General features: G+C 52.9%; 1 protein-coding gene across 1 annotated transcript; it reads left to right on the top strand.

Moving 5' to 3' along the window:
• Positions 1-6639: 6639 nt before the first annotated feature.
• On the top strand, positions 6640-11489 carry MORN3 (MORN repeat containing 3; the record flags this gene model as incomplete). The annotated part of the gene is made up of 5 exons (XM_080717581.1): positions 6640-6784; positions 7730-7887; positions 9311-9470; positions 11071-11255; positions 11412-11489. 5 exons carry the CDS (start codon positions 6640-6642, stop codon positions 11487-11489), a joined length of 726 nt encoding a protein of 241 aa, XP_080573707.1.
• Between the last annotated feature and the right edge of the window lie 2589 nt (positions 11490-14078).

Below are 14078 nucleotides of genomic sequence, written 5' to 3'. Positions count from 1 at the left end.
GGGGGGTGTAGCTTGGAGGTAGAACACCCCTGGGTTCAATCTCCAATAACACATACAGAGCTGGCCTAATTAATTAATTAATTGGTAAATAAATAAGCCAGAGTTGGTGGTGCGTGCTTGTGATCCCAGTATTTGAGAGGCTGAAACAGGAGGATCGCAGTTTGAGGGCAGCCTCAGCTACTTAGCGAGGCCCTTCGCAACTCAGTGAGACCCTGTTTCAAAATAAAGAAAAAAAAAATAGGGCTGGGGTATCGCTTAGAGGTGGAAGGCCCCTGAATTCCATCCCTAGTACCATAAAATGAATAAATTAATTAATCAAATAAAGATAAGTGGCCTATTGTGTCTCTCTCCTTTCTCCCCTGTTCCGCCATGTCGTAGCATGTATCTGAATCTCATTCCATTCCAGAGCCAAATCCCATCCCAGGATCGGGACAGGCCGCGTTTTATCCATTGAGTCACCTGCTGACGGGTACCTGGGCAGCCTCCGCCTTTGTCCATTGTGTACAATGGGGACTTGTGCTGGTACTGGCAGGGAGGTCCTCCTGCTCCTCCTGGGAGGCTGGCATCTTGGCATCAGCTGGCTCAGCTGCAGGAGGCCTCTGCTCACCTCTTATTTTAGCCTGTGCGCTCAGACCTGGACTGCAGCGTGCCGGGCGCCCAGACTCGGGATGCTTGCTCAGCGGCGGGCCTGCCATGAAACCTCAGGGCTCCTGCCAGGGCTGCCCGTCCAGGCCTCAAGCCAAAAGGCTCTGGGGCCAGGAGGTGCCCACAGGACCTCCTCTTGGAGCCTACCCTGGTCTGTGGCATGTGGGGGAGTTGTTTGCACCCAGACTCCCTGGGAAACTCCCTTCACCCCAAGTTGTAAACAAGATTTTTTTTTTTTTTTGGCAGTACCAGGGGCATTCTACCTCCAAGCTACAACCCCAGCCCTATTTTTTATTCTGTGTGTGTGTGTGTGTGTGTGTGTGTGTGTGTGTGTGTGTGTGTGTGTTGGGGTTCTGGGGATGGAACCCAGGGGCATTCTACCTCTGAGCCCCACCCCCAACCCTGTTTTTTATTCTTTATTTTGAAACAGGGTCTCACTGGTTGCAAAGGGCCTCGCTAAGTAGCTGAGGCTGGCCTGGAAACTTCGATCCTCCTGTCTCAGCCTCCCAAGTACTAGGAGTCTAAGAATACACCACCACACATGGCTGTATCATATTTTTATTTGGAAACAGGGTCTCCTGGGTTGAGAGTCTCTACTTGCTAAGGCTATCTTCAAACTTGTCATTCTCCTGTCTCCGCCTCCCAAGTCCTGGGAACACATGTGTGCGCCACCACACCCAGTAAATAAGATCTTTGACAGGAGCCCAGCCAAATTCTAGCTATTGGGATGTGCCAAGTGATAATTAGAAGCATACTAATATACTTTACTTATTTACTTATTTATTTATTCATTGCAGTACTGGGGATAGAGCCTTCTATCCCCAGGGGCATTCTACCTCCAAGCTACACCCTGGCCTTATTTTTTATTCTTTATTTTTGAAACAAGGTCTCAGTGAGTTGCAAAGGGCCTAAGTAGCTGAGGTTGTCCACGAACCTCAATCCTCCTGTCTCAGCCTCCCATGTACTGGGATTACAAGCATGCGCCATCACGCCCGGTTTATTATACTTTTTTTTTTTTTTTTTTTTTTTTTTGCAGTATTGGGAAAAGAACCCAGGGGCATTCTACCTCCGAGCTACACCCCCAGCCCTAGTTTTTACTCTTTATTTTGAAACACGGTCTCACTGAGTTGCAAAGGGCCTCGCTAAGTAGCTGAGGCTGGCTGCGAACCTTGATCTTCCTGTCTCAGCCTCCCAAATGCTGGGATGACAAGTGAGAGCCACCACGCCTGGATTAATATACTTCTCAGATGCTTGGAGAATTAGCCCTTGGAGGTGATGTTTTGGGTGTGGCCAGGCCTCCCCACCTATTCAGGGGTTTGTGAAAAACACCAGCAGATGCTGAGCCCATAGGAAGAGGAACCTCCTAGACCTTCTGACCCACCTGCTAAGATCAGGAAGCCCTAGCCCGCCCAGGTGCTTCCCTGCGGGACCCTCCCCTGAGGCAGGGGCAGGTCAGGGCTGGGCAAGAGCTCCTTGTCAGGTGGGATTCAGGCTCTGTGTGGTCTCCTGAGCTCAGGAGAACAGATCTAGACCACCAACTGCCACTCAAAGGTGGCTCTGGACGGGGCACCAGCCAAGGGACAGTTTGGACTAGGGTACGTTGCGAGGAATGACAGGCCAGTGCACACTCCAGAACCAGCTGGGATCTGGATCTGGACCGAGGTGCCATGCGGCAGCCACTTTCCACCCTGAGCATCAGAAGGCTATGCAGGGCGTGGTGGTGCCCGCCGGTCATCCCAGGGCTTGGGAGACTGACGCGGGAGGATTGCAGGTTCACAGCTGGCCTCTGAAACTCAGTGAGACTCTCGGTGATCTAGTGAGCCCCTGTTTCCAAATGAAAAATAAAATACTACCGGAGGTGTAGATGGCCTGGTTCCACCCCCAGTACCATAGAAAGAAAGGAAGGAAGGAAGAGGAGCTGGCACGGTGGTAACGCCGTCATCCCAGCTACTTGGGAGGCCGAGGCAGGAGGATGGCAAGTTTGAGGCCAGCCTGGGCAAATTACCAAGGTCCTGCCTCAAAATAAAAATAAAGCCAGGCGTGGTGGCGCACGCTTGTAATCCCAGCATTCGGGAGGCTGAGACCACAGGATGGCGGTTCGCGGACAGCCTCAGCTACTTAGTGAGGCCCTCTGCAACTCAGTGAGACCCTGTTTCAAAATAAGGAACAAACAAACAAAACAATAGGGCTGGGGATGTAGCTTGGAGGTTGAATCTCCCTGGGTTCCATCCCCAGACCCGCAAAAAAATAAAAAATAAAAATAAAATGGGCTGTAGCTGGGTGTGATGGTTCATGCCCATAGTTCCAGTACTTGGGAGGCTGAGACAGGAAGGTTACAGGTTTGTGGCAGCCTCGGCAATCTAGTGAGAACCTGTTTTTGTAGTTGTTGTTGTTTTGGTGGTACTGGGGTTTCTGGAAACCCTTCTACCTCCGGGCTACACTCCCAGACCTATTTTATATTTTTATTTGGAAACAGGGTCTCTTAAGGCAGTGAGGCTGGCTTTGAACCTGTGTGATCCTCCTGTCTCCGCCTCCCCAGTGGGAGGATTACAAGCGTGCGCCACCACACACTGCTCTTTCTTTATTTTAATCAATTGATTAATTGTGTGTGTGTGTGTGTGTGTGTGTGTGTGTGTGTGTGTGTTACCGGGGATTGAACCCAGAGACATTCTACTTCCAGGCTACACCCCAGACCTATTTTATTTTTTAGAATTTATTTAAGCCAGGTATGGTGGCGCACGCTTGTAATCCCAGCATTTAGGAAGATGAAACAGGAGGATCCCAGTTTGAGGACAACCTCAATTACCTGGTGAGGCCCTCTGCAACTCAGTGAGAACCTGTTTCAAAATAAAGAATAAAAAACAGGGCTGGGGGTGTAGCTCAGAAGTAGAATGCCCCTGAGTTCCATCCCCAGTACCACACACACACACACAAATATGTATGTATGTATGTATGTATGTATGTATGTATGTATGTATTTATTTATGACACTGGGGGTCGAACCTGGGGTCTTCTACCTCCAAGTTACATCCCAAATCCTACTTTATTTTGAAACAGGATCTCCTTAGGTTAAGGAGAGTCTCACTACTTGTTGAGGCTGCCCTCAAACCCGCGATCCTCCTGTCTCAGCCACCCAAGTCCCGGGATGACAAGCGTGTGCCACCACGCTGGACCAGGACTGTGGCTTTTTACCTTCACACTCCAGGCTGAGAAGAGAGGAGAGACTTGAGCCAGGCTGTGGTGTGTGTGTGTGTGTGTGTGTGTGTGTGTGTGTGTGTGTGTGTACAAGCAGGCGCACGTGTGTGCACGCATCTTTCAGGGTGGAAGGTCCATAAATTTGCAGGTGCTCAAAGAGGTTCCGAACCTCCAAAGAGCGACTAAGCACCAGTGTGGCCGCCGGTTGGCCCTCCAGTTTCCCCTAGGAGGTCTCTGCAGAAGGGGGCGGGCACCGCGGCGCGGTTAGCGCTGGGGACGCGTTGCCATAGCGACCCCAGCCGGGCCCGGCCGGGGCGAGGCGGGCCGGGAGCACAGGTGAGCACAGGTGAGCACCGGCGGGCAGGGGCGCGGACCCCACCCCGCCACCCTCCACTGCGGTCCCGCGTCGCGTAGGATCCCAGCACCCCGGCCGGCGTGCAAGGCCCTTCCTCCCGGTAGCTAGGCGTGAGCACTGCGCCCTGCCCCTCGGTGGAACCGGGGTTCTGGAGTGCGGGAACGAGGTGCATTTTCTGTTCCCCCAGGAAGGGGCGATACCTCCAGTGACGTCACAAGAGCGGCCAGAGTCCTGGGGGTGTCACTCGAGCTGACCCTAGCGGGGGGCAAGGCCCTGAGTTCCCTCCAGCACCCAGGGGGGAAATGAGTTACTAGATCCTGTGCTTATTTGTATTTCTTTTTATTATCAATAGACTAAAACATATTTTATTTTATTTATTTATTTTGTGTGTGTGTGTGGTACTGGGGGTGGAACCCAGGGGCTTTCTACCTCCGGGCTACACTCCCAGAACTTTTTTATACTTTATTCAGAGACAGGGTCTCACTAAGTTGCCGAGAGCCTCACTCAGTAGCTGAGGCTGGCTTCAAACCCGTGCGATCCTCCTGTCTCAGCCTCCCAAGCGCTGGGATTGCAAGCGTGCGCCACCACGCCCGGCTAACACATATTTTATTGTGTATACAATAGAATGAAATTATAGCTCAACTTAATAGTGGGGTAACTATTAAATTTATTTATTTTTCTGATATTGGGGATTAAACCCAGGGGCAGTCTACCTTCAAGCTATACCCCACCCATATTTTTATTTAATTTATTTATTTTATTTATTTTTGTGTTACCAGGGATGGAACCCAGGGGCATTCTACCTCTGAGCTACACCCCCAGCCCTATTTTTTATTCTTTATTTTGAAACAGGGTCTCACTGAGTTGCAAAGGGCCTCCTTGCTAAGTAACTGAGGCTGGCCACAAACCCGGATCCTTCTGTCTCAGCCTCCCATGTACTAGGATTACAAGTATGCACCACCATGCCTGGCTTAACTATTAAATTTAATAGTAGGACAGCTAAATATTATATACTAATGTGACATAGTATAAAGTATGATGGAATTTATTAAGTGTTCTTTTTTATATTTTTAGTAAGGCAAAGAGAAAGTGTCCTTTGAGGCCAACGTTGCATTAACAGGTCTCAGATTTATCTTAACTGTTTTTTTTTTGTGTGTGTGGTACCAGAGATGGAACCCAGGGGCATTCTACCTCGGAGCTACACCCCCATCCCTGATTTTTACTCTTTATTTTGAAACAGGGTCTCACTGAGTTGCAGAGGGCCTCACTCAGTAGCTGAGGCTGGCCTGGAATCTGCGATCCTCCTGTCTCAGCCTCCCAAGCGCGGGGATTACAATGGTGTGCCACCACGCCCAGCACGGAGTCCATTTTTATCAGCCCTGAGCAAACCCCATGGAGATGGACGTGGACATCTGTGCTGTCCATTCTGAGGCCATAAGGAACACAAGTGGGGACTCCCAGAATTCCAAGGGAAGGTTCTGGACCGCCTGAAGGCACTCTGCAACTCTACTTAGGGGGCAGAGCCAGAGGAGAGCCGGGTCCAGCGGAAACGGGGCCAGGCAGGCGCCGGGGCCACGTGTAGAAGGGGGGCCGACAGTCCGGGCCGGCCGGGTCTGTGCCAGTTTTCGCACTGCAAGTCGGAGCTCTCAGGAACCCTGTTTAGTGGTCAGGTCTAGGACAGCTCACACCTCCCTGCAAAGCAGCCCTTCGGTGCCAGGTGCCGGGCCCCGGGGTCCCTGCAAGCCCTCCAAAGCCAGCTGTGCCCTGGAGTAGATCCAGGCTCCCCACATTCAGCTCTTACGCCGCGTTTGTCCTGCCACAGGGCAGAACCCATTCGGATTGGCCCCCTCTTTTTAATTTTATTTTTTTGTGGTGCTGGGGATTGAACCCAGGGGCATTCTACCTCTGAGCTACCCCCACTTCCCCAAATCTATTTGATTTTTTAGTTTGAAACACGGTCTCAGTAAATTGCAGAGGGGGCTCGCTAAGTGGCCAAGGCCGGCCTCAAACCTGTGATCCTCCTGTCTCAAACCTGTGATCCTCCTGTCTCGGCCTCCCAAGTCCTGGGATGACAAGCGCGCGCCACCTCGCCCGGCTTGATGGGTCCTTCTAGTCATTAACTATGTGACCGGGTCCTGCCTCGTAGGAGACGGATTCTCCCTGATGCCATCACAAACCCTACCGGTCTCCCTGGGTTCCAAAGCCATTGTGATCACATCTCCCCCCTCAGGAGAAGGCAAGGGAGGGGAAGGGTCAGTCCAGCCCAAAGGGGTCCCCACCTGGGCCGCTCACCGCCCCGGGGACTCAGGACACACATGACCCACACCGCTGGCGCCGCCTCCCCGAGAAGCCCCCGGGTGCCCGTGTTGTAGGAGGCGCGCCGAGCCCCTCATGTCCCTCCCCTTCATCAGCACCCCTGCAGAAGCCCCACAGAGGCAGCCAGCATGCCGGCCTCCAAGTGCCCCCAAAAGCCGGAGCCCCCGTGGAAGGAGTGGGACCAGAAGGCGCAGAAGAACGGGCTGAGGCACCAGGTGTTTGCGGTCAATGGCGACCAGTATGTGGGCGAGTGGAAAAATAACATGAAACATGGTAAGTCAGCAGGGTCGGCGGGGCCAGCGCGCCGGGACTCAGAGGCGACCCCCTGGAGGCGCACGCTCCTCATCCCCGAACCTGGGAGGCTGAGACTGGAGCATCGAGGTTCGTGGCCAGCCTCGGCTACTTAGTGAGGCCCTCTGCAACCAGTGACACCCGGTTTTAAAATAAAGAATAAAAAATAGGGCAGGGGGTATAGCTCGGAGGTCGAATACCGTGGGGTTCCACCCCCAGTGCCACACACATACACACACAAAAAGATCCTATTTCCAAATAAAAAAAAATAAAATAAGTCTGGGGAAGCCAGGCATGGTGGTGCATGCATGTAATCCCAGTATTTGGGAGGCTGAGACAGGAGGATCCAGGTTCACAGGCAGCCTCAGCTATTTAGTGAGGCCCTCGGCAACTTAGTGAGACCCTGTTTCAAAATAAAGAATAAAAAATAGGGTTGAGAGTGTAGCTCAAAGTTACAATCTCCTGGCTTCCATCCCCAGTACTGCAAAAAAAAAAAAAAAAAAAAAAAAATAGGGCTGGGACTGTAGCTTAGAAGTACAATGCCTCTGGGTTTAATTCCCCAAAACCACACACACACACACACACACACACACACACACACACACACTAAACAAATAATCATAAAAAAGGCTGGGGTGTAACTCAGGGGTAGAATGCCTCTGGGATCAATTCCCAGTTAACTCAAAAATTAAAAAGAAGCAAAGCCCAAGAACTGAGGGATGGATTTGTACTTGGGCAATAAGTGGCCATTTGCGTTTGCTGTAGGGCAGAGGTGGAGAAGTGCTGCGGGTAGGAAGGCGCCGTGCCTGGGGTCTCTGAGGCCTCTGGATGCGCCGCAGCCTGCCCCCCACCCCCACCCCAGGGTCTGCAGCCAGTGAAGGGGCCGCAGCCGTGTCTGCAGTACTCACATCTCCCGTGTGTTACCAGGGAAAGGAACTCAGGTCTGGAAGAAGAAAGGAGCCATTTACGAAGGGGACTGGAAGCTCGGGAAGCGAGACGGCTACGGTACCCTCAGCCTTCCCGACCCAGGGACCGGAAAGTACAGGAAAGTCTACTCAGGCTGGTGGAAAGACGACAAGAAATCGGTGAGAGGTTCCAACAGGCCCGGGGCCTGGGAGGAGGGGTGCGGACTCTCGGGGTCCCTCAGAACACAACCAAAGAAAGGGGGAAACGGGGAGCAGGAGGAGGGTGAGGGAGGAGCCCCGGAAACCTTGTGGCAGGAGGCAGTAGGCTGGGGCAGGCCTTCCCCACTGCCCTGGCTTCCTTTCCCCGGCACCCCTTCCTAAACGAGGTGTGGGGATGCACCCCTGCGGAATCCCATACTTGGGAGGCTGAGACAGGAGGACGAAAGGTTTGAGACTAGATTCGGCAATTTAGGGAGACTGTCAGCAACTCAGAGAGACCTTGCTTCAATTTTTTGACTGCAGTTTTGCGGTCAGCCTCAGCTACTCCATGAAGTCCTCGGCAACTTAGTGAGACCTTGTTTCAAAGTAAAGAATAAAAAATAGGACTGGGAGTGTAGCTGGGAGGTAGAATGCCCCTGAGTTCCATCCCCAATACCGAAAAGGAAGGAAGGAAGGAAGGAAGGAAGGAAGGAAGGAAGGAAGGAAGGAAGGGTCGGTCTGGGGGTGTAACTCAGAGATAGAATGCCCCTGAGTTCCATCCCCAGTACTGGGGGCGGGGGGAAGCCTTATGACTAAGCTGGGCACATGGATGCACACCTGTGTTCCTAGTACTTGAGAGCCTGAGACGGGAGGGTCACGGGTTTGAGGCCAGTGTCAGCAATTTAGTGAGACCCTGTTTCAAAACAAAAATAAAATAGGGCATGGGGTATAGCTCAAAGGTAGAGTGCTCCGGGGTTCCATCCCCAGTACCACACACACACACACACACACACACACACACACACACACACACATTCTGGCTTTATCTTTTTTTTGAAACAGGGTCTCTAGCCGGGCGTGGTGGCCCAGGCTTGTCATCCCCGCGCTTGGGAGGCAGAGACAGGAGGATCGCGCAGGGCCGCCCGCGCTGGCTTAGGAGACCCTGTTTCCAAATAAAAAGTATAAAATAGGTCTGGGAGTGTAGCCCGGAGGTAGAAGGGCTTCCAGGAACCCCAGTACCACCAAAAAAAAAAAAAAAGAAAGAAAGAAAGAAAGAAAGAAAGAAAGAAAGAAAGAAAGAAAAGAAAAAGAAACAGGGTCTCACTGAGTTGCAAAGGTCCTAAGTAGCTGAGGGCGCCCACCAACTGCAAGCCCCCGTCTCGGCCCCCCACATGCTGGGATTACTAGCGTGCGCCACCACGCCCGGCTTAGTCTTTATTGTGAAACAGGGCCTCGCTAAGTAGCTGAGGCTGTCCTTGAACCTGCGGCCCTCGGGTCTCGGCCTCCCAAATGCGGGATGCCAAGCGCGGCCCCGCGGCTGTGGCGTGCGGGGACGGCGGGCGGCGGCCGGGCCGGGGCCGCAGAGGGGCCCTCGGCAGGATCAGGGCCCCCGCGCTGTTTTCAGGGCTACGGAATCCAGTTCTACGGACCCAAGGAGTACTACGAGGGCGAGTGGTGCGGCAACCAGCGCAGCGGGTGGGGCCGCATGTACTTCGGCAACGGCGACATCTACGAGGGGCAGTGGTGGAACGACAAGCACGCCGGCGAGGGCATGCTGCGCCTGAGTGAGTCCCGCCGGCCCCGCCCGCAAGAGCCACGCCCACCGGCCCCGCCCCCGGGATGACCACGCCCCGGCTGGCCACGCCCCCTCTCCAGCTGGGCCCTGCCCCAGAGTGGGTTAAATAGGATGAGATGCCCAGATCCGTCCCTTTTGAGATGTTTTTTTTTTTTTTTTTAAGGTATTGGGGATGGAACCCAGGGGCATTCTACCTCCGAGCCACACCCCCTGCCCTATTTTTCATTCTTTATTGGAAACAGGGTCTCACTGAGTTGCAAAGGGCCTAAGTAGCTGAGGCTGTCCGCGAACCGCGATCCTCGGTCTCGGCCTCCCGAATGCTGGGACGACAAGCGTGCGCCACCACGCCCGGCAAGATTTCTTATGCTCTAATAAAGGGACATAACTAGCAGATTAATTTTTTTTTTTTTTTTTTTGCGGGTCTGGGGATGGAACCCAGGGGCATTCGACCTCTGAGCTACAACCCCTGCCCTATTTTTTATTCCTTATTTTGAAACCGGGTCTCGCTGAGTTGTAGAGGGCCTAAGTAGCTGAGGCTGTCCGCGAACCGCGATCCTCCGGTCTCAGCCTCCCCAATGCTGGGATGACAAGCACACGTCACCACACCCGGCTTTTATTCTTTGTTTTGAAACCACGTGTCTCTAAGTTGCTGAGAGCCTCACTGAGTAACTGAGGCTGGCTGGTTGCAAACCTGCTATCTTCTTGTCCACCACGCTTGGTCCTCGGCCATTTTAATTATTATTATTTTTAAAATTTTGAGAACCTGGTGTGGTAGCGCACGCTTGTAATACTAGCATTCGGGAGGCTGAGACAGGAGGATCACGGTCCGCGGACAGCCTCAGCTACTTAGTGAGGCCCTTTGCAACTCAGTGAGACCCTGTTTCAAAATAAAAAATAAAAAATAGGGCTGGGGGTGTAGCTCAGAGGTAGAGTGTACTACTTAGTGAGGCCCTCTGCAACTTAGTGAGACCTTGTTTCAAAATAAAGAATAAAAAATAGGGTAAGGGGTGTAGCTCGGAGGTTGAATGGCCCTGGGTTCCATCCCCAGACACCCCCCCCACACACACACACACAAAATAAAGGATAAAAAATAGGGCTGGTGGTGTAATTCGGAGGTAGAATGCCCCTGGGTTCCGTCCCCAGTACCGCAAAAAAAAAAAAAAAAAAAAGAAAGAAAAAGAAATAGGGCTGGAGGTAGAATGCCTCCTGGTTCCATCCCTAGTACTGCAAAAATAAAATAAAATAGGGTTGGAGGTGTAGCTCCTGGGTAGAATTTGGAGGTAGAATGCTCCTGGGTTCAATTCCTAATACCATAAAAAAGAAAAAGAACAAGAAAAAGGTGGTAATAGCTCAGAGGTAGAACTCCTGTGGGTTCAACCCCCAGACACACACACACACACACACACACACACACACACACACACACACACACACACACAGTGCTTAGCATGGACTTTGGCACCTGCTGGTTTGTGCCCAGTGAGACTCTTACCGGCTCGACTTGACAGCAGTCTGGGGCCAGGCAGGGTGGTCCAGGCTGGCTAGGGCTCACCCTGCCTAGCACCCTGGCCTCCTCGTCTTTTCCCCAGAGAACGGGAACCGCTACGAGGGCTACTGGGAGAGAGGCCTGAAGAACGGGCACGGGCGTTTCTTCCACCTGGACCACGGCCAGCTGTTTGAGGGCTTCTGGGTGGACGGCGTGGCCAAGTGCGGCACCATGATGGATTTCGGCCGTGATGAAGCCCCCGAGCCCACCCAGTTCCCTATTCCCAAGGTAGGCGCCCGCCCTGGCTCCTGCAGCCATCCACAGAGGGAGACGGGCGGACAGACATACGAACGTCAGCCGCGCCCCGGCCCCACCAGGGAACACAGGTGGTTTTGTTTTATGCCTTCCATGGTCTCCTGACCAAACTCTGCTGCCTTCCTCCAGGTCAAAATTCTAGACCCTGACGGCGTGCTGAGGGAAGCCTTGGCCATGTTCCAGAAGCCAGAGGAAGAAGAAAATTGAGACCAGGTGAGGCGGCCACACCTGCCACCCGGGACTCAGAAGGCCGCGCAGGTCTCCTGGGGTCCCCGAAGGGCTGGGGTGTGGCCAGAGAGGCAGCTTGTCCTTAACCTTTCCTTCCTCTGGACCTTCTCCCCAGTGGTGACCAGTGCGGGCCAGTCCTGCCCGTCTCCCAGCTCGCAGGCTGGAGTCAGGGGGTCCGACTGCCCCAAATGCCCTTGAAAGAGCCGGGCGTGGTGGCGCGCGCTTGTAATCCCGGCATTCAGGAGGCTGAGACAGGAGGATCCCAGTTTGCGGCCAGCCTCAGCTACTACTTAGCCCTTTGCAACTCAGTGAGACCCTGTTTCAAAATAAAGAATAAAAAATAGGGCTGGGGGTATAGCTTGGAGGTAGGATGCCCCTGGGTTCCATCCTCAGTACCGCACCCACACACAAAAACACCCTTGAAAGGGGGTCAGCCCTGGGTCTCCCCTTGCTCTTCTGACTCGTGTGCCATAGAATTTCTCTGCATGGCGTCGCTGCAGCCCCTTCTGGGGTGGGTGTAGGTGGGGCTTTGGGAAGAGGGCGCCGGCCCGGCAGCTCTCAAATGCTGGCTCCACTATGCCCCTCTCCCCCGCAGAGTGCACGCCAAGACTCAGGAGAAACTCAAGCCATGTCACCCAACTGCTCAGACCGGTGAGGCTCCTGCTGCAGGAGGGAGCAGCGACTCTGGGCATGCCCTTGGCACCCACGGAGGGCACCTCACCCCTCCCAGCACCGGCTGCCAGTAGGGGAGAGAGCTCTCCCCAGCCGGCCTTGGGGACCGCTCACCCAGGCCTTTGTCCCGTAGCCTCAGCGCGGAGAGCATGAGAATAAAGAACCTGGTGGCTTTAGCCCGGGTCCTGTGGCATGACAAGGGACAGGGCGCAGTGGAGAGACGGCTGGCAGAGAAGAGGGGAGACCCCCACCCCGCCCTATCTACTATTTATTTGCTAGCACTAGGGATTGAACCCAGGGGCATCCTAATTCTGAGCTATACCCCCAGCCCTATTATTATTATTTTTTTAACAGTACTGAGGATTGAACCCAAGGGCATTCTGCCTCTGGGCTACACCCCCAGCCCTATTTTTTTTTTTTTAATCTTTATTCTGAAACAGGGCCTTACTAAGTAGCTGAGGCTGCCCACAAACCTGCAATCCTCTCATCTCAGCCTCCCAAGTACTGGGATTAAAAGTGTGTGCCACAGGCCGGGTGTGGTGGCGCACGCTTGTAATCCCCGCTTAGGGGGCTGAGACAGGAGAATCGCACACGTTCGAAGCCAGCCTCAGCTACTTAGTGAGGCTCTCAGCAACTTAGTGAGACCCTGTTTCCAAATAAAGTATAAAATAGGTCTGGGAGTATAACCCAGAGGTAGAAAGCCCCTGGGTTCCACCCCCAACACCACCAAAAGAAGAAAAAAAAAAAAGTGTGTGCCACCATACCCAGCTAGTTTTTATTAAAAAAAAAAAATTGTGTTGTTCTTTGCAGTACTGTAGACTGAACCCAGGGGCATCCTACCTCTGAGCTACACTCTAGCCCTTTTTATTTTTTAATTTTTATTTATTTATTTAATTATTTTGTGGTACTGGGGGTGGAACCCAGGGACTTTTCTACCTCCGGGCTATACTCCCAGACCTATTTTATATTTTATTTGGAGACAGGGTCTCACTAAGTTGCTGAGAGCCTCACTAAGTAGCTGAGGCTGGCTTTGAACCCGTGCGATCCTCCTGTCTCAGCCTCCCAAGTGCGGGGATTACAGGCATGAGCCGCTACGCTTGGCCTTTTGATTTTTTTTTTAATGTTTTTAAATTATTTTTTAAATTTTGAAAACAGGTCTCACTAAGTTGCAGAGTCTCGCTAAGTTGCTTAGGCTGGACACGAACTTCTGATCCTCCTGTCTCAGCCTCCCAAGTACTGGGAGGACAAGTTCGCGCCACCACGTGGCAATCCATGGAAATTTTAAAGCCATCAATACAGCCAAGCATGGTGGTGCAGGCTTGTAATTCCAGAACTTGGGAGGCTGATACAAGAGGATCATAGGCTTGAGGACAGCCTCAGAAACTTAACAAGATTCTTAGTAACCGAGCCAGGCGTGGTGGCGCACGATTGTCATCCCAGCATTTGGGAGGCTGAGATGGGAGGATCACGGTTCACGGCCAGCCTCAGCTACTTAGTGAGGCTCCTTGCCACTCAGTGAGACCCTGCTTCAAAATAAAGAATAAAAAATAGGTCTGAGAGTATACCCTGGAGGGAAAAGGCCCCTGGGTTCTATCCCCAGTACCACCAAAAAGAGAGACTGAGAAACCTCACAGGAGTGCCCAGAGCCTCTGACCTCGACAGTCACTCGTGTCGAGGTTGAGCGTGGAGCAGTGCCCGGGAAGCGCTGCAGCACTCTCAGGGCAGCAGCATTCCTGAGTGATAAGAGCAACTCTTGCTTAACAGCACTCTGGAGCCAGCTGCACATCTGGGGAGAGCCACCCCAAAGCTTTCGCCAGAGCTCCTCACCTGTAACCCGGGAGAATTACGAGACCTACTCCCCCAGAAAATGATTATAATTTTTGGGGTGGTACTGGG

This window comes from Muscardinus avellanarius (genome assembly GCF_963383645.1).
Source record: "Muscardinus avellanarius genome assembly, chromosome: 21".
Lineage (NCBI taxonomy): Eukaryota > Metazoa > Chordata > Mammalia > Rodentia > Gliridae > Muscardinus > Muscardinus avellanarius.
Note: the sequence above shows the minus strand (reverse complement) of the source record. Positions and strands in the feature narration are given on the sequence as shown.